Consider the following 21,422-nt stretch of genomic DNA (forward strand, 5'->3'; position numbering starts at 1 on the left):
TTAAATAAATTGCCAGAAATAGCCAATTTGCTTAATTTACCTTTAATGAAAAAAAAAATAATAATAAAAAAAAAAAATAAGTATATATATATATATATATATATATATATATATATATATATATATATATATATATATATATATATATATATACACTTATATATATATATATATATATATATATATATATATAGTTATACGGAATGTTTTTTGTTGAGAATAAATGATGAAATAAACACTTAATTGAAAGGTTTTAAAGAGGAGAAAACAGGAAAAAATAAATTACATTTTGAAACATAGTTCATCTTCAATTTTGACTCTTTAAAATTCAAAATTCAACCGAAAAAAAAAAGAGAAAAACTAGCTAATTCAAATCTTTTTGAAAAATTAAAAAGAAAAAAATTATGGAACATTAGTAAATTTTCCTGATTAAGATTAATTTAAAAATTTGATGACATGTTTTAAATAGGTTAAAATCTAATCTGCATTTTGTTAGAATATATAACAAATTAGACCAAGCTATATTTTCTAACAAAGACGAATCATTTTTTCTTCTAGATTTTCCAGAACAAAAATTTTAAAAGAAATTCGAAAGACTTTGAAATAAGATTTAAATTTGATTCTAAAGATTTTCTAGATTTGCCAGAATATCTTTTTTGAATTTTAATCATAATAAGTTTGAAGAAATATTTCACAAATATTCTTCATCAAAAAAACAGAAGCTAAAATGAAGAATTAAATTAAAATGTATTATTCTTGACAATAGAAAAAATACATTAACTTGAACATTGATTTAAATTGTCAGGAAAGAAGAAGAATTGGAATTTAAAAGGTAAAAATGTGTTTAAAAATCCTAAAATCATTTTTAAGGTTGTATTTTTTTCTCTAAAATTGTCTTTCTGAAAGTTATAAGAAGCAAAGTAAAGAAATGAATTTATTTAAACAAGTGAAGACCAAGTCTTTAAAATATTTTCTTGGATTTTCAAATTCTATTTGAGTTTTGTCTCTTTTAGAATTAAAAAATTCGAGCAAAGAGAGACCAGCTTGCTAGTAAATAAATAAAATTAAAAAAATAGAGGCAGCTCACTGGTAAGTGCTGCTATTTGAGCTATTTTTAGAACAGGCCAGCGGGCGACTCATCCGGCCCGCGGGCACCACGTTGGTGACCCCTGTCTTAAACAGTATGAGTGGATCATTTCTTATAGGTATGTATATTTATTTGCACCCGAGTTAAAAGGGACTCATGTTGGTGCAGATGTTTGAAAAATATTCATATTAAGAAATATAAAGACCTTCATTCAGTTGTCCCTCACCATATCATTGATTGACTGATCGTTAATCAATTCATAGTAATGGTAATCATGGCCTCACTTATTGCCAGATTTTTTTAATCTACGCATTATTACTCTAAATTAGCTTTAAAATTGATAAATTAACTTACAATATCAATTCAAAACAGTAGCGTTAGCCACGAAATAAGACCAAAGCAGTATTGTGGCCACTGATTGGCTCAGCCTCACCATTGCTTGTTTCTCTCGCGAGATCTGACAACGCTGCGCGTGAACAAAGCAGGACGAGGAAGAAGCAAGATGGCGGTTGCTGGAAAAGGAATACTTGTCTTGTATTGTTTTGTTTTTGTATCTGTGCGTATATCTTTCGTGTAACAGAGTAAACGACGTTAATGATTGTTTGGATCCGAATGCGTTAGTCTGCGCGCACGTTGATAGCTCTCGTGCCAGCTTAGCTTGTTAGCTGCTCACAAAGGTGAGGCGGAAGTTATCAACACGTCGCTAAGTCGAGATCAAATGTGAGTGTAAAGTGTTGTGATTGTGTGAAAATGTGCGAAAGGACGATAGCAAAGTACGAGGAGGAACTTTCTCCAACCAAATACGAGAAGGAGCGACAACATCAACAACTGAACGCTGTTTTCAAGAAACATCAAGTTGTGCTACACAGAACAGGTTTGTTTACATCTTACTCTCACATGTGTCAAAATAAGTAGAAACCCCCCTTTAGAGGACCTATTTAACTGCGTATTTCCCCGCTTTAGGGGTTAGAAGCAAGGCCGGACCATAGGGCCCCATGCATAACTGGTGTATAATGAAGGCCAGGAATGTCATGGCTTATGTAAACCATATCTGTGATAGTACTCATAAAAGGTGATGGTGTATATATAATCAAATGTGTAAATCAGGGGTGCCCATAACGTCGATCGCGAGCTACCAGTCGACCGCAGGGTGTGTGTCAGTCGATCTCGAGCCAGGCTTTTAAAAAAAATAGACCTAAAAATTAGTGATCATCAATCTTCACCAAGACGTCACTTAAATGACATTCACGGTACCGGAGGGTCTTGTGAAATGACGCTGGCTGCTGCAAGATCATTATTATGAAAATATGACCGAGAGGAAGGCGAGAAACACTTTTTATTTCAACAGACTCTCGCGCCGTACCTTCCGTCAAAACTCTAAAGGCCGACTGCACATTTCCTATCTTCACAATAAAAGCCCTGCTTCATGCTGCCTGCGCTAACTAAATACAGAGTCTCGGAAAACTGGCGTGCACAAGCGATCCCTCAGAAAACTGGCGTGCACATCACTTGTGCACGCCAGCTTTCCGAGACTCTTATTTTGTTAGCGCAGGCAGCATGAAGCAGGGCTTTTATTGTGAAGATAGGAAATGTGCAGTCGGCCTTTAGAGTTTTGACGGAAGGGAGGGCGCGAAAGTCTGTTGAAATAAAAAGTGTTTCTCGCCTTCCTCTCTGTAATTTTTTCATAATAATGAACTGGCAGCAGGCAGCGTCATCTCACAAGACCCTCGGGTGCCGTGAATGTCAATCAAGCAAGCTACGGAATTTGCTGCCAATGTTTTTCTTGTAAAGTGTATGGAAGCTGGATGAATTAGATGCCAAAAACCAACCACTTTCATGTAGTATTGTACAGAAAGGACAACTTTTTTTCTCCTCCATTTGAAAATGTGGGCGTTATCATCATTACTGTCTGATTCCAATCAATGCAAGTCATCAGAATCAGGTAATACACCAACTTATATTCTTGTCTTCGTGAAAGAAAGACATCTAAATGTGTTACACATGCTTGTATTATCATTAAACACATTTAACTTGTTTACAAGAATGTCTCTTTCATAAATAAATAAATATAAATGATATATATAAATGAGGTAGATCCCCTCGAGTTGGTCAATTGAAAAGTAGCTCGCCTGCAGAAAAAGTGTGGGCACCCCTGGTGTAAATCAACATGTGAAAGGATAGGTGACCTTTGACCAACATTCAGGTATGGCAGAGGGGAAGGCTACTCTAGATCTCTAGATAGATAGATGGATAGTACTTTATTTATTCCGTCGGGAGAGTTTCTTCAGGAAAATTAAAATTTTCAGCACAATCCCATTCAAGATCAGACAAACATTACAGGGTGACAGAACAGAATCGCTGATGGGCCTGCCGGCTTCCAGCGCCCCTAACAAAAATGATGAGATACAGGTAAACAGTAATGGGAGAAAAAAATAGAAGATTAAAATAAAATTTAAAAAAAAATCGGTCTTAGCCTGGGCCCTGGAGAGGGGGTGCAGACTGAGGCAAAGGGAAAAAAACATCTCATAGCCATAGAACACATCCCTCTTCCATGTGTGTAAGAGGAAAACATCAAAGAACACAGAGGACATTAAAGCAGCTGATGCAACCAGACACTTCTACATACAGCTATCAATAAAAAAGTAAAAGAAACATGTCCACTGTGGTGGCCTCTGCGGTATTCCACGCCATTGTCCGCTGGAGTGGAGGGAGCATGGCCAGAGACAGGAGCAGACCCAACAAAGCAACCAAGACAGCAGACTCCACTCTCGGCCAGTGTCCAGTCCGCATGGCTGAGCGAGGATACGTCCAAGGTGACTGAGGTGTCCGAAACCTGCTCACCCAGCCAAGACACCGCGAAGCCTCTCCGTCCCAGCGCTCAGTGCTAGCTCCGCAGCCCTGTCCCCTCATCCGCATCTCCTCCAGTCCCTCCAAACCGACTCCGGTGTGGCAGACACCCAGCAGCTGGTCTCCATGGCCAAAAGGCTCCCGGGAGGCAGATCCAGAAGTCCACAAAAAGAGCACCACAGATCACAAAAGTGCCACCCCTTGTCACACAGTCCCGAAGGGTCCCTGACCAACAGGCAAAAAAATATACTAACACATGAAAACAAGAGGGAAACACAAAAGAATGACACAAGAGCACAGAGATCCTGCCAACAGCAGCCACTACAGCAGCGCCATCTTGGAAAAAAGCAATATTGTAATCAATATGATTGTAACTCCCTCCAAACAGCACAGACACAATGGCTTTCTTGAACGGATTTATTTGAAGGCTTCCCTTCCCTTCCCTTCAAATTCACCTTGAAACCTGATATAAAATATAACACGTCAAAAACGTAAAAATTACAGCATGCGCAGCATGTGGATGAAACATTTTACCGAAGTAAAATACAAACAGAAATGACAAACAAATACCTCGTTGACCTGCATGCTTCTTTTAGGAGGAAATTGGGATCTTCAGGCTCTTATAGCCCAAACGCTTGGAGTCCTTGTGACACTTTTTAAAATTTGTGACAGTCAGTCTCTCTCTTTCTCCCTTCACATTGCATCAAAATGTTTACTCATTCCCAGAAGTAGCTTCCTCACATCAGACGACAGACAAAACGAGACACTTCAAAATAAACGTATGCCCACAAACTTAACAAAAAGCATGAAAATACATTTTTAACCATAGTAACTTAAATATAGCCTTCTTATGAACTTTTCTGCATTTTGATTTGAATTCCCTTAACTCATTATTCTGTTCTTAGAGAAATTAAACAAATTATAATACTTATTAGTAGCAACAGTTACAATAATTCATAGTTTTATGGATAATTTGACTTACCGATTCTGACCTACATGTATCAATAAGTGAAATCAATCAATCAATCAATGTTTGTTTTATATAGCCCTAAATCACAAGTGTCTCAAAGGGCTACACAAGCCACAATGACATGCTCGGTTCAGATCCCACATCAGGGCAAGGAAAACTCAACCCAATGGGATGACAATGAGAAACCTTGAAGAGGACCGCTATGGACGTCAAGTGGATCTAGCATAATATTGTGAAAGTCTAGTCAATCAATCAATCAATCAATGTTAATTTATATAGCCCTAAATCACAAATGTCTCAAAGGACTGTACAAACCATTACGACTACGACATCCTCGGAAGAACCCACAAAAGGGCAAGGAAAACTCACACCCAGTGGGCAGGGAGAATTCACATCCAGTGGGACGCCAGTGACAATGCTGACTATGAGAAACCTTGGAGAGGACCTCAGAAGTGGGCAACCCCCCCCCTCTAGGGGACCGAAAGCAATGGATGTCGAGCGGGTCTAACGTGATACTGTGAAAGTTCAATCCATAGCGGCTCCAACACAGCCGCGAGAGTTCAGTTCAAAGCGGATCCAAGAAAGCAGCGAGAGTCCCGTCCACAGGACACCATCCCAGGCGAAGGCGGATCAGCATCATAGAGATGTCCCCAACCGATACACAGGCGAGCGGTCCATCCTGGGTCCCGACGAACGGTCCGTCCTGGGTCCCGACTCTGGACAGCCAGTACTTCATCCATGGTCATCGGACCGGACCCCCTCCACAAGGGAGGGGGGGACATAGGAGAAAAAAGAAAAGAAGCGGCAGATCAACTGGTCTAAAAAGGAGGTCTATTTAAAGGCTAGAGTATACAGATGAGTTTTAAGGTGAGACTTAAATGCTTCTACTGAGGTAGCATCTCGAACTGTTACCGGGAGGGCATTCCAGAGTACTGGAGCCCGAACGGAAAACGCTCTATAGCCCGCAGACTTTTTTTGGGCTTTAGGAATCACTAATAAGCCGGAGTCTTTTGAACGTAGATTTCTTGCCGGGACATATGGTACAATACAATCGGCAAGATAGGATGGAGCTAGACCGTGTAGTATTTTATACGTAAGTAGTAAAACCTTAAAGTCTAATCTTAGTCCATAGTGGATCTAACATAGTAATGAGAGTCCAATCCATAGTGGGGCCAGCAGGAGGCCATCCAGAGCGGAGACTGGTCAGCAGCGCAGAGATGTCCCCAACCGATGCACAGGCGAGCGGTCCACCCCGGGTCCCGACTCTGGACAGCCAGCACTTCATCCATGGCCACCAGATCTGTGTCGCCCTCTCCACGAGGTAGAGGGGGGCAGAGGAGAAAAGAAACGGCAGATCAACTGGTCTAAAAAGAGGGTCTATTTAAAGGCTAGAGTATACAAATTAATTTTAAGATGGGACTTAAATGCTTCTACTGAGGCAGCATCTCTATTACCGGAAGGTAAACATTCATTGTCAATCATCATTCAATAGCCAAAGTAGTCAACACTTGATTTATTAAAAGAAAATAAGCGTGTCGTAGATCGTCTCCAAGTGAATGTGGGAGCTGTGCTTTAACAAGATGAAGTGTGAAGTGAATTATATTTATATAGCGCTTTTCTCTAGTGACTCAAAGCGCTTTACATAGTGAAACCCAATATCTAAGTTACATTTAAACCAGTGTGGGTGGCACTGGGAGCAGAGGGGTATAGTGTCTTGCCCAAGGACACAACGGCAGTGACTAGGATGGCGGAAGCAGGAATCGAACCTGCAACCCTCAAGTTGCTGGCACGGCCGCTCTACCAACCGAGCTATGACAAAAATGACGCCGTCTTTGAGGGCAAAGTCAAACAGCTGATTGAGCAAGATGGAGATATGGGGACGGCGTGGCGCGGTTGGGAGAGTGGCCGTGCCAGCAACCTGAGGGTTACTGGTTCAATCCCCATGTTCTACCAACCTCGTCACGATCCGTGTGTCCTCGAGCAAGAAACTTCACACTTGCTCCTGATGGGTCGTGGTTACGGTGTTACACTGCAGCTCCCGCCATCAGTGTGTGAATGGGTGAATGTGGAAATAGTGTCAAAGCTCGTTGAGTGCCTTAAAGGTAGAAAAGCACTATAGTGAAAACCATTTACCATTTACTCAAAAAAAAAAAAAAAAAGGATTAAATCGCTGGAATATAAAATACAATATAACATACATCCATAAACACGGATGCATATTCAAAACTGCAATATATTTATCCGTACAGTAATCTATTTATTTATATCTGCACCTTATTGCTCTTTTATCATGCACTACAACGAGCTATTACAACAAAATGTAGCTCTTATCTGTACTGTAAAGTTGAAATTTGAATGACAATAAAAGGAAGTTTAAGTGTAATATTGTAAAACATGTTTTGATAAGAGTTCCTTTTAGCCCAGTCAACAAAACCATTAACAGGTAGAAAAATACACTATATGTATGACTGCATGAATAACAATATATTATTTTAATTTCCATGATATTTAAGTTATGATGTTTATTAGGGGTGTTGGAAAAAATGGATTCGAATATAAATCGAATCGAATGTGTTGTGCGATTCAGAATGGATTCTCATTTTAAAATAAAATAAAAATCGATTTTTAAAAATTATTTTTATTTTTTTTTTATCAATCCAACAAACCACTACACAGCAATACCATAACAATGCAATCCAATTCCAAAACCGAACCTGACCCAACAACACTCAAAACTGCAATAAACAGAGCAATTGAGGAGACACAAACACCACACAGAACAAACCAAAAGTAGTGAAACAAAAATGAATATTATCAACAACAGTATCAATATTAGTTATAATTTCAGCATCTCATAAGCTTGACAACACACTGTGTCCAATGTTTTCACAAATATAAAATAAGTCATATTTTTGGTTCGTTTAATAGTTCAAACAAATTTACATTATTGCAATCAGTTGATAAAACGTTGTCCTTTACAATTATAAAAGCTTTTAAAAAAAAATCAACTACTCTGCTAGCATGTCAGCAGACTGGGGTAGGTCCTGCTGAAATCCTATGTACTGAAGGAATACAGAATCGTTTTGAGTCGGAAAAATATCGTTTTTGAATCGAGAATCGAAAAAAATCGATGTATTATCGAATCGTGACCCCAAGAATCGATATTGAATCGAATCGTGGGACACCTAAAGATTAACAGCCCTAATGTTTATATTATTACAGGGCTGGGGTCAGCAACCCAAACCGCTGAAAGAGCCATATAGGACCAAAAAATACAAAAACAAATATGTCTGGGGCCGCAAAAAATTAAGAGCTGTGTAAATAAGTGTTATAATAAGGCAACACATGACATAAGTGTCTATATTAGCTGTAATAGTATCAAAAGAACTATGTGTCTCAGGCTGAAGCAAATCTTGGTTGACAGAAATGTTGAAATTTAATATTTATTTTACACATTTATACAACATTAAAAAACATTAGTAAATCAGAGGCTATTTAGAAGGGGAGATAACTCCTGGAAATTACTAGCTTTTAATGGCCGAAGGTATAGATGTCCAAGTTAAAGGAAATAAATATATAAATGGGTTGTACTTGTATAGCGCTTTTCTACCTTCAAGGTACTCAAAGCGCTTTGACAATACTTCCACATTTACCCATTCACACACACATTCACACACTGATGGAGGGAGCTGCCACGCAAGGCGCTAACCGGCACCCATCAGGAGCAAGGGTGAAGTGTCTTGCTCAGGACACAATGGACGTGACGAGGTTGGTACTAGGTGGGGATTGAACCAAGGACCCTCGGGTTGCGCACGCCCACTCTTCCACTGCGCGAAATAGCAGGCAGTCTTCTTTTAATAGATTTATTATAATCTTTGGCAAGCTATGTAATGTTTGCTGTGGTCTGGAACAACATGGCACACAAGCAACTGAAATGAATCTGAAATGCAGACAATATCACATACAGATAATGTGTCATGAGACATGCAAAACAAAATTATATATAAAGAGGATAACAGCAAAGGATATTTAATGAGCTCAAGTATACCTACACATGAGGTATAATGATGCAATATGTACATACAGCCAGCCTAAATAGCATTTTAGCATTGATTAGCTTGCAGTCATGCACTGACCAAATATGCCTGATTAGCACTCCAACAAGTCAATAACATCAACAAAGCGCACCTTTGTGCATTCACGCACAGCGTAAAACGTTTGGTGGACAAAATTAAACAAAGAAGGAGTGGAAGATTTTACATGTAAACAAACAGTCCACACTATGGTGAGTTCAAGAACTGCCGAAATTAGCAGGACAAAACGATGTTCACCGAATACTCTCATCAGTGAAGCATACACACAAACATATTAAACAGTGGGCTTTCTAGCAATTGGGAAGGTTTGAGTCATGTTTGTCCTCAAAGAAAACATAATAAAACAAAAAAATATATTTTTTCCTCATCTTTTTTCATTTTCAATCCTTTTTTTAAAAATGCTCCAGGGAGGGAGCCACTAATGCAGCATGAAAGAGTAGTATGCGGCTCCAGACTTCGGTTTAATAGGGGGACATGCATACAAAAAACAAGAACAAAATATAATCATTTTACACTGGGTCCTTTATGTTCTGTTATGACTTTTAGGAAAGTTTTGAGCAATGCTGGCTTGTCCCTTTTATAAAGGTTTTTACCCAGTAAATCAACTCTCTCTGTTAAAGAGGAAGAGGAGGAACCACAGCTCCCCCACATTAAAGAGGAAGAGGAGGAACTGTGCATCACCCAGGAGGGAGAGTGTCTTCTAGGGCAGGAGGAGGCTGATTTCAGCAAGTTTCTTCTCTCTGTGAAGACTGAAGAGCATGAAGACAAACCACCTGAGTCCTCACAGCTTCTTCACAGTCCAAGTAAGCACAACATCCACATATCATCTAATACAATGTTTGTAGCTTATTTTCATTCAGGGTCCACCATTCTCTCTCAGGGTGGAGATATGCTAGCTTTGTAACACTTCCAAAGAAATATCCTTCATTATTGCTGGGTTGCAACTAGAGATGTCCGATAATGGCTTTTTGCCGATGTCTGATATTCCGATATTGTCCAACTCTTAATTACCGATATCAACAGATACCGATATATACAGTCGTGGAATGAACACATTATCATGCCTAATTTTGTTGTGATGCCCCGCTGGATCCATTAAACAATGTAACAAGGTTTTCCCAGAATAAATCAACTCAAGTTATGCAAGAAAATGCGAACATGGCACTGCCATATTTATTATTGGAGTCCCAAAGTGCATTATTATTTTTTAACATGCCTCAAGACAGCAGTTTGGAATTTGGGACATGCTCTCCCTGATAGAGCATGTGGAGGGGGTGGAGGGGCTGCGAGGGGTGTATATTGTAGCATCCCGAAATAGTTACTCCTGCAAGGTGTTCTGGGTATTTGTTCTGTTGTGTTTTTGTTGTGTTACAGCGCGGATGTTCTCCCGAAATGTGCTTGTCATTCTTGTTTGGTGTGGATTCACAGTGTGGCGCATATTTGTAACAGTGTTAAAGTTGTTTATACGGCCACCCTCAGTGTGACCTGTATGGCTGTTGACCAAGTATGCATGGCATTCACTTAAGTGTGTGAAAAGCTGCAGATATTATGTGACTGGGCCGGCACGCAAAGGCAGTGTCTTTAAGGCATTTTAAAAAGTCATAAATGTTACTTTATGAAACCGATACCGATCATTTCCGATGTTACATTTTAAAGCATTTATCAGCCGATTATATCGGCAGTTCGATATTATCGGAAATCTCTAGTTGCAACCATGTGACCTGGATTTAACATAACTAAAGTGAACTATTGTTGTCGGCCACACTTCCTTCCACACTCACAAGGAGAAGAGCTATAAAAATATGGCGGTACGTCATTTTTCACAGCGGTACCTCACATACAACCAAGCTCGTAACTCAGAACACACGTTTACACCTCAAAGCAGTCCCATCCATCCGTTAAAATCAATTTTATCTGTGTTTTGCCCTACCAAAACTCCTCAATTTTAACATCAGAAATGCCTTTTAAAAATAAAAACATTTTAGGCATGATATGGTTGAAAAACATTACAAGAGCATACATGTAATACCAACCACTACAGTAGTTTTATGTGATAATATTTTTCAGCATTTACCTTGTGGACCGGACTAATACATTGTCTTCCTTGGGCTACTTCTCCATCCAGTGTTGCCAACTTCTCGTATTATCTGTTTATTTAACGCTACAAGTTTTCATAGAGTTGGTTGCTTGTTTCTCTCGTGACATCTGGCAACACTTTCTGAGTAAGAACTGTTGAAGTTGACAACACCCGATATGTATACCAAAGTTAGTGCTCGACCGTCCAGTTTGAATTGAAATACAGTAAACACAGCATCTGCAGCTTCCTAATATTTTTATGGATACACGTTCATCAATTAAACGTTTGAGGCTGCAGCTTGTGTGATGCAGACTGAAAGCAAATGTGAGCAAAACCTAAAAGTGTTCAGCTTTTACCAAAGGCAACAATCACAAATGAATCTTTCAGCACATACACAATGTTGACATCTATAGTTATATTTTGGTAAACAATCATAAATGAATCTTGCACACATACACAATGTTGACATCTATAGTTATATTTTGATAAACAATCATAAATGGATTTTTCAGCACATACACGATGTTGACATCTATAGTTATATTTGGATAAACAATCAAATTAATCTTCGAGCACATATGCGATGTTTACATCTATAGATATATTTTGATAAACCATTATAAATAAATCTTTCAGCACATACACAATGTTGACATCTATAGTTATATTTTGATAAACAATCATAAATGAATCTTCAAGCACATATACAATTTTGACGTTTATAGTTATATTTGGATAAACAATCATAAATTGATTTTCAGCACATACACAATGATGACATCTATAGTTATATTTGGATAAACCATTATAAATAAATCTTTTAGCATGTACACAATGCTGACATTTATAGTTATATTTGGATAAACAATCATAAATTAGTCATTCAGCACATACACAATGTTGACATCGATAGTTATAATTTGGTGAACAAACAAAAATCAATCTTCCAGTACATACAGTGTTGACATCCGTAGTTATATTTTGATTAACAATAATAAATGAGTCATTCAGCGCACACACAATGTTGACATCTATAGTTATATTTTGATAAACAATAATAAATGAATCTTTCAGCACTTACACAATGTTGACATCCGTAGTTATATTTTGATAAACAATCATAAATTTTAGCGGTTTAGCTCGGTTGGTAGAGCGGCCGTGCCAGCAACTTGAGGGTTGCAGGTTCGATTCCCGCTTCCGCCATCCTAGTCATTGCCGTTGTGTCCTTGGGCAAGACACTTTACCCACTTGCTCACAGTGCCACCCACACTGGTTTGAATGTAACTCAGATATTGGGTTTCACTATGTAAAGTGCTTTGAGTCACTAGAGAAAAAGCGCTATAAAAATATAATTCACAATTCACATAAATTAGTCATTCAGCACATACACAATGTTGAAATCTATAGTTATATTTTGGTAAACAATCATAAATGAATCTTCCAGTACATACAGTGTTGACATCTATAGTTATATTTTGATAAACAATCATAAATGAATCTTGCAGCACATACACAATGTTGACATCCGTAGTTATATTTTGATTAACAATCATAAATGAGTCATTCAGCAAATACACAATGTTGACATCTATAGTTATATTTGGATAAACAATCAAATGAATCTTCGAGCACATATTTAATGTTGACATCTATAGTTATATTTTGATAAACAATCAAAAATGAATCTTTCAGCACATACACAATGTTGACACCTATAGTTATATTTTGATAAAAACGCGGAGAAAACACACGTACTTGTAACGACGTGTGCAACGAGGCAACTTCTCCATCTTCTTTCACAACAAGTCAGATCTTCAGTGGTGTCTCTGATTATCTCTAGCCGTAGTTAACATCATGGGAAAATAAACAACAGGGAATTAAAGCTACTTTCAGTTTGTTTACAAGAATGCATCCTCGCAAGACACAAAGTTAAATCATGAAATGCAACCTTACCGGAGCAAAAACGATGCATCTTTATATGGGAGAGTCTTGATACCAAAGTCCTCGACACACCCACACACTAATAAGTTGTAGACCTCCATGCTTTTCCAAGTTTTCATCAGTTTGGTTCAAAATGGCATCTGGAGCTCAATAGTTCCATGTGTCTGGGAACGCGACTGACAGATAATCTATTTTTTGATTAAGTATAGGGATCCATTCCATTGCATAGTTAGATTTTTGGTATGTATCTGCTTTTCGGGGTAAGATTTAGGCCCCTTGTGTGCTGTCAAGATGGGTGCATCCATGCATTTAATTTGGTAAAGTTTATTCTGCGAATTGGCCACCAGATGATGTCAAGAAAGGACAGCAGTCTATAACCTAAATGATGTAATCTGTAAATTAACCACCAGAGGGCGTTGCAACTGTGACAAAGAGTTTGAGTCAGAAATCCGAAACAAGTGAGTGTGAGAACCTGTTTGAAGATTTTCCCATTACATCCTGAGAAACGTAGCATGACTCATGAGAACCTTTGACCTAATTAATGAGGGATGCAACTGAGCGTGAGAACGTTTCCCACGCTCAATCACCACAAAAAAAAAAAAAAGTTAAACGTTCACTGTAGCAATCCACTGCACAGCTGTCAAGATGTGTGCACTTATTGTGCACCACCGAGGAACCAGGGTTTCAAGAGTACTCAGACAGTTCGCGCAGTGGTTATATTGGTTTGGTTGACCACCACTTCATTCAGAAAAAGTAAACATCTCCGAAAAAGTCCCGTGACTGAATACAACCTATACAAGCAAACCTTTAAAACAGGGGTCTCAGACACGCGGGCCAATTGCGACCAGCGAGAAGTTATTTTGCGGCCCCCACCATAATATGAAAGTTTAATGTTAGTGTGGCCCGCAAGTCTTATATAAATGGCGCTTGAAAGCGTTATTTGGTTTGAAACTGGCTCTTTCAACATTCTGGGTTGCCTACCCCTGCATTTGTGGAAAAGCGGCCAATGAGTGAAAGGGGCGGAGACGTTGCCATGGGTTGCCGAGGGTTTTCTTACGTGCCCGGCTGCAGTCACACCGCGACACCTGTCTGTCAGTAATAACAGTCCCTGATAACCTGCTCCCGTATACCAGTGGTTCTCAACATTTTTTCAGTGATGTACCCCCTGTGAACATATTTTTAATTCAAGTACCCCCTAATTAGAGCAAAGCATTTTTGGTTGAAAAAGGAGATAAAGAAGTAAAATACAGCACTATGTCATCAATTAGATTGTATAACAGTGCAAAATATTGCTCATTTGTAGTGGTCTTTCTTGAACTATTTGGGAAAAAAAGATATAAAAATAACTAAAAACTTGTTGAAAACTAATCAAGTTATTCAATTATAAATACAGATTTCTACACATAGAAGTAATCATCAACTTAAAGTTCCCTCTTTGGGGATTGTAATTGAGATCCATCTGGATTCATCAACTTAATTCTAAATATTTCTTCACAAAAAAATAAATTTTTAACAACAATATTTATGGAACATGTCCACCAAAAATCTAGCAGTCAACACTGAATATTGCATTGTTGCATTCTTTTCACAGTTTATGAACTTACATTCATATTTTGTTGAAGTATTATTCAATAAATGTATTTATAAAGGATTTTTTAACTGTTGCTATTTTGAGAATATTTTTTTAAAATCTCACGTACCCCTTGACATACCTTCAATTCCCCCTAGAGGTACGCGTACCCCCATTTGAGAACCACTGCCATATACTATGAATTAATTTACGTGGACCCCGACTTAAAAAAGTTGAAAAACTTATTCGGGTGTTACAATTTAGTGGTCAATTGTACAGAATATGTACTGAACTGTGCAATCTACTAATAAAAGTTTCAATCAATCCATCAAACCAATTCAAATCGTTATTTGTTTTTTTATTGTTTAATTGGCAATGCCTCACACGAAGAGCACTACATATATTTCTATATGACGCCGGATAACACTCCGGGAGCCATCACTTCTTTGCGCTCCCTATCCGCCGACCGCCGTGTTGCTGTAGGGAGGAAAATCGGAACGACACACCTTGCGGAAATATTATTCTCCGTGCGTCGGCTAAATACAAATACATTCCACAACTCCAAACATGTATTTTTCAAAGCCTACAGTGAAGAGAAAGGTTAGTGGTGAGCAAAGACAATTCCAGGAAAACTGGGAGATACAACATTTCTTTGTTGAGCACAGGGCAACCCCGACCTGTCTTATTTGCACAGAAAAAGTTGCGAATACAATTTGAAACGTCATTATACAACTAGACATGCTTAGGAGTATCCAACCTTTTTTTGAAAAAAAATATTTTTTTGCGGCCCAGCCAAAAAATTGGTCTCCTCAGTTCCCAAATGTTTACAGAGTGTTGTTAAAAGGAAAGGCCATGTAACACAGTGGTAATGCAGTCCCGCGTGTTCCCTTTAAAGGGGAACACTATCACAATTTCAAAAGGGTTAAAAACAATAAAAATCAGTTCCCAGTGGCTTGTTGTATTTTTTGAAGTTTTTTTCAAAATTTTACCGGTCTCGGAATGTCCCTAAATAAAGCTTTAAAGTGCCTTATTTTCGGCTCTCTGCGAAGACACTGGCCATTTCCCTGTGACGTCATACAGTGCTGCCAATGTAAACAAACAATGGGAATACCACAGCAAGATATAGTGACATTAGCTCGGATTCAAACTCGGATTTCAGCGGCTTAAGCGATTCAACAGATTACGCATGTATTGAAACAGATGGTTGGAGTATGAAAGTATTGAAGAAGAAACTGAAGCTATTGAGCGAATAGCTATTGACGCTATTAAAAGCCATAGCATGGCCGAATAGCTGCGTTAGCATCGCCAGTAAAATGTGCGGACCAAACGATCAGGACTTTCGCATCTTGTGACACTGGAGCAACTTAAATCCGTCGATTGGTAAGTGTTTTTTTCGCATTAAATGTGGGTGGAAGGAAACGTAATATAGTTGCAAATGCATCTGCAGGTTATCCATACATCTCTGTGCCTTGTCTGCTTTAGCACCGCCGGTAAATAGCATGTTAGCATCGATTAGCGTAGCATGTTAGTATCGATTAGCTGGCAGTCAACATTAACAAAACTCACCTTTGTGATTTTATTGACTTTATCGTTGCAAATGCATCTGCAGTTATCCATACATCTCTGTGCCATGTCTGCTTTAGCACCGCCGGTAAATAGCATGTTAGCGTCGATTAGCGTAGCATGTTAGCATCGATTAGCTGGGAGTCACGCCACGACCAAAAATGTCTGATTAGCACATAAGTCAACATCAACAAAACTCACCTTTGTGATTTCGTTGACTTTATCGTTGCAAATGCATCTGCAGGTTATCCATACATCTCTGTGCCATGTCTGTCATCGCCGGTAAAATGTGGAGACACTCTGGTACATTCAATGGGGGTCTGGCGGCAGACACTTTCGCATCTTCGAGCCAGTGGTGCAACTTGAATCCCTCCCTGTTAGTGTTGTTACACCCTCCGACAACACACCGACGAGGCATGATGTCTCCAAGGTTCCAAAAAATAGTCGAAAAAACGGAAAATAACAGAGCTGAGACCCAATGTTTACAATGGGTTGAAAATGAAAATGGCGGCTGTATTACCTCGGCGACGTCATCGCCTCCAGACCGATAAACAGAAATGCTTTTAATTCGGCAAAATTCACCCATTTAGAGTTCGGAAATCGGTTAAAAAAATACATGGTCTTTTTTCTGCACCATCAAGGTATATATTGACGCTTGCATAGGTCTGGTGATAATGTTCCCCTTTAAATCAATAGCTGCTGTGTGAGTGCAAACCAAATGTATCGTAACTTTTGTGCTACGTCCTCCGATGTTTGCAGCTCTTTCTAATGTGTCTGCGTCAACAGGTTGTGGGCCCAAAGAAGAGTTCACGAGTCCATGGAACCGTTTGTGTTTTGACGGAGACGAAAACAATTATGGATACTGGGAAACCAAATTTCTGGCGTATCTGCATCTCCTGGACTTAAAAAGCACCATACTGGGCGAACCGCCCGGTAAAGACGATGATAGTGTGGAGGAAGATGGAAACAAAAATGAAGAGGCGTACGCCGTTCTAATTCAGCTGTTGGACGATAAAAGTTTGTCCCTCGTAATGAGAGATGCAACAGATGATGGCAGGAAGGCTCTGCAAATCTTGAGAGACCATTACGCTGGCAAGGACAAGCCATGTGTGGTTAGTTTGTACACCGAATTGACATCGCTTCAAAAAGGAGTGAGCGAGAGCGTGGCTGATTACATCATCCGCGCAGAGACCGCTATCACGGCACTGCGGAACGCAGGACAGACTTTAAGTGACGGCCTACTCGCCGCGGTTTTATTAAAGGGCCTGCCTGATGTTTTCAAACCGTTCTCTGTCCACGTGACACAGAGGGATGGCAATTTAACATTTGCAGAGCTTAAAACCAAGCTCAGGAGCTACGAGAGTGCTGAAAATGTTGGTGCTGTCGACTCTGGAGAGGACAGGAGGGTGAAAGTGGAAGAGGAGGACCACACGTTGGCATGCAAGCCAGGTTTTGAGCCCCAGAGTCTGGCTGGTGGAGTGACGGACAGCGGGACCTTGAACCTGAATGAGGCGCTGAACGTCCAATCATTTTCCAAGGACATCTTCACGGTCAGAGCTGAGACTGCGCAAGAAGCGACAGTCCTCTTCATAGAAGGACAGAACTGTCTCACCCCCAAAAATGGTACAAACTTTGGCATTCATATATGGACAGGCTGTTGTACAAACCCCAAAACCAGATAAGTTGGCACATTGTGTGAATGGTAAATAAAAACAAAATACAATGATTTGCAAATCCTTTTCATCTATATTCAATTGAATAGACTGCAAAGACAAGATACTTAATGTTCGAACTGAAAAACTATGTTATTTTTTGTAAATATTAGTTCATTTGAAATTTGATACCTGCAACATGCTTCAAAAAAGCTGGCACAAGTGGCAAAAAAGAACGAGAAAGTTTAGGAATGCTCATCAAACACTTAATTGGAAAATCACACAGATGAACAGGCTTATTTGGGAACAGGTGAGTGCCATGATTGGGTATAAAAGCAGCTATCCGTGAAATTCTCAGTCATTCACAAACAAGGATGGGGCGAGGGTCACCACTTGGTGGGCAAATGCGTGAGCAAATTGCCCCAACAGTTTCAGAACAACATTTCTCAACATTTCACCATCTACGGTCTGTAATATCATCAAAAGGTTCAGAGAATCTGGAGAAATTACTGCACGTAAGCGATGATATTACGGACCTTCGATCCCTCAGGCGGTACTGCATCAAAACGCGACAACAGTGTGTAAAGGATTTCACCACATGGGCTCAGGAGCACTTCAGAAAACCACTGTCAGTAACTGCAGTTGGTCACTACATCTGTAAGTGCATGTTAAAACGCTACTATGCAAAGCCGTTTTATCAACAACACCCAGAAAGGCTGCCGGCTTCACTGGGCCTGAGCTCATCTAAGCTGGACTGATGAAAGTGGAAAAGTGTTCTGTGGTCTGACGAGTCCACGTTTCAAATTGTTTTTGGAAACTGTGGACGCTGCGTCCACTGGACCAAAGAGGAAAAGAACCATCCGGATTGTTACAGGGGGAAACTTCAAAAGCCAGCATCTGTGATGGTATGTGGGTGTATTAGTGCCCAAGGCATGGGTAACTTACACATCTGTGAAGGCACCATTAATGCTGAAAGGTACATACAGGTTTTGGAGCAACATATGCTGCCATCCAAGCAACGTTATCATGGACGCCCCTGCTTATTTCAGCAAGACAACAGCGTGGCTTCGTAGTAAAAGAGTGCGGGTACTAGACTGGCCTGCCTGTAGTCCAGACCTGTCTCCTATTGAAAATGTGTGGCGCAATAGGAAGCCTAAAATACGACAACGGAGACCCCGGACTGTTGAACAACTTAAGCTGTACATCAAGCAAGAATGGGAAAGAATTCCACCTGAAAGGTTTCCAAAATGGGTGTACTCAATTCCCAAATGTTTACTGAGTGTTGTTTAAAAGGAAAGGCCATGTAACACAGTGGGAAAAATCCCCCTGTGCCAACTTTGTTGCAATGTTTTGCTGCCATTAAATTCCAAGTTGATTATTTGCACAACATAATTAAGTTTCTCAGTTCTAACTTTAAATATTCTATTCAATTGAATATAAGTTGAAAAGGTTTTGCAAATCAATGTATTCTGTTTTAATTTAGGAATTACACAACGTGCCAACTTCACTGGTTTTGGGTTTTGTATTTCAGCGCTGGCATGAGTGAATGATGGATGTGATGTGTCCTGCTTCTTTCAGACCTGGCATGAAATTGTAGTCTACTAAGTTAAAGATGGAAAAAGTCACAGAGGAGTTGAAAACTGAGAAGTATAATCTTAACTGTGAAGTGTGTATAAGAGGGAAATTTGCTCAACAACGATCATTATTCACAATATTATTCGTGTGTCCTGCAGACGTCCAGCAGCTGATTGGTCATCAAGAAAAACCTCCTCAATTGCTGGAGTGGAGCTCCACACTGAAGCAGGAGGATCCACAGCCCCCCCACATTAAAGAGGAAAAGGAGGAACTGTGGATACCTCAGGAAGGAGAGTGCCTTCTCGGGCAGGAGGAGGCTGATCCACTGACTGTTGTCTCTGTGAAGACTGAAGACCATGAAGACAAAACACCTGAGTCCTCACAGCTTCATCACAGTCCAAGTGAGGAGAAAAGAGAGGCGGAGCCTCCAAGCAGCAGCTCAACACAACACATGACAACAGAAGCTGAGGGAGACCACTGTGGAGGATCACAAGCAGACAAGCTCTTAGCTCCACTATCAGATAGTGAGGACACAACCTCACACGATAATGCAAATATGGAATCAAACATGAGAACAAACGCAGGAGAAAAAACGTTTATTTGTTCCGTTTGCGCAAAAAGCTTTGGTGAAAACTTTAAGTTGATTCGACACATGCGGACGCACACAGGAGAAAAACCTTTCATTTGCTCAAACTGCGGGAAAAAGTTCAGTCGAAAGGAAACCATGCTTTCACACATGAAAGTACACACAGGGGAAAACCTCTACAGTTGTCCCGTGTGTGCAAAAGGCTTTGTTCGAAACTCTAATTTGGCCCAACACATGAAAACGCACACAGGAGAAAGACCTTTCAGTTGTTCATTGTGTAACAAAAGTTTCGCCGTCAAAAGTAAAATGCAAATACATATGAGGACGCACACCGGAGAAAAACCTTTCAGTTGTTCAGAGTGCGGCAACAGATTCTCTAACAAAAGCAACATGCAAATACACATGAGAACACACACAGGAGAAACGCTTTTTAGTTGTCCTCTTTGTGACAAGCGATTCTCCGTCAAAAGTAATATGCAAACACACCTGAGAACGCACGCAAGACAATAACTGCATTTTTTGGGAGTCCTCTGCAAAGTCACTATCTGTCTACTCTAAAGACAAGACTGTCAGTCCACCTTGTGTTACAAATTACAAAACCCTATTAAGCTTGAAATAGTCCTTAAAGGGGAACATTATCAGCAGACCTACGTAAGCGTCAATATATACCTTGATGGTGCAGAAAAAAGACCATATATTTTTTTAACCGATTTCCGAACTCTAAATGGGTGAATTTTGGCGAATTAAACGCCTTTCTGTTTATCGTTCTGTGGCGATGACGTCAGAACGTGACGTCACCGAGGTAATACAGCCGCCATTTTCATTTTCAACGCATTGCAAACGCTGGGTCTCAGCTCTGTTATGTTCCGTTTTTTCGACTTTTTTTTGGAACCTTGGAGACATCATGCCTCGTCGGTGTGTTGTCGGAGGGTGTAACAACACTAACAGGGAGGGATTCAAGTTGCACCACCGGCCCGAAGATGCGAAAGTGTCTACCGCCAGACCCCCATTGAATGTGCCAGAGTGTCTCCACATTTTACCGGCGATGACAGACATGGCACAGAGATGTATGGAGAACCTGCAGATGCATTTGCAACGATAAAGTCAACGAAATCACAAAGGTGAGTTTTGTTGATGTTGTTGACTTATGTGCTAATCAGACATTTTTTGGTTGCGGCGTGACTGCCAGCTAATCGATGCTAACATGCTACGCTAATCGATGCTAACATGCTTTTTACCGTCGGTGCTAAAGCAGACATGGCACAGAGATGTATGGATAACCTGCAGATGCATTTGCAACTATAAAGTCAACAAAATCACAAAGCTGAGTTTAGTTGATGTTGAGTGCCAGCTAATCGATGCTAACATGCTATGCTAATCGATGCTAACATGCTTTTTACCGTCGGGGCTAAAGCAGACATGGCACAGAGATGTATGGATAACCTGCAGATGCATTTGCA

At 39.8% G+C, this 21,422-nt stretch overlaps 1 protein-coding gene across 1 annotated transcript in view; it reads left to right on the forward strand.

Moving 5' to 3' along the window:
• Positions 1–1,589: 1,589 nt before the first annotated feature.
• Positions 1,590–21,422, forward strand: part of LOC133544939 (zinc finger protein 227-like) — an 80,882-nt gene continuing 61,049 nt past the window's right edge. Inside the window, exons 1-6 of the mRNA XM_061890186.1 lie at positions 1,590–1,595; positions 1,745–1,764; positions 1,849–1,961; positions 9,619–9,801; positions 16,936–17,772; positions 19,535–19,777. Coding sequence (XP_061746170.1) covers positions 1,590–1,595; positions 1,745–1,764; positions 1,849–1,961; positions 9,619–9,801; positions 16,936–17,772; positions 19,535–19,777 — 1,402 coding nt within the window. The remainder of the gene's footprint in view (positions 1,596–1,744; positions 1,765–1,848; positions 1,962–9,618; positions 9,802–16,935; positions 17,773–19,534; positions 19,778–21,422) is intronic.

The sequence above is a fragment of the Nerophis ophidion genome, linkage group LG28 (assembly GCF_033978795.1).
Source record: "Nerophis ophidion isolate RoL-2023_Sa linkage group LG28, RoL_Noph_v1.0, whole genome shotgun sequence".
In the NCBI taxonomy this organism is placed as follows: Eukaryota; Metazoa; Chordata; class Actinopteri; order Syngnathiformes; family Syngnathidae; genus Nerophis; species Nerophis ophidion.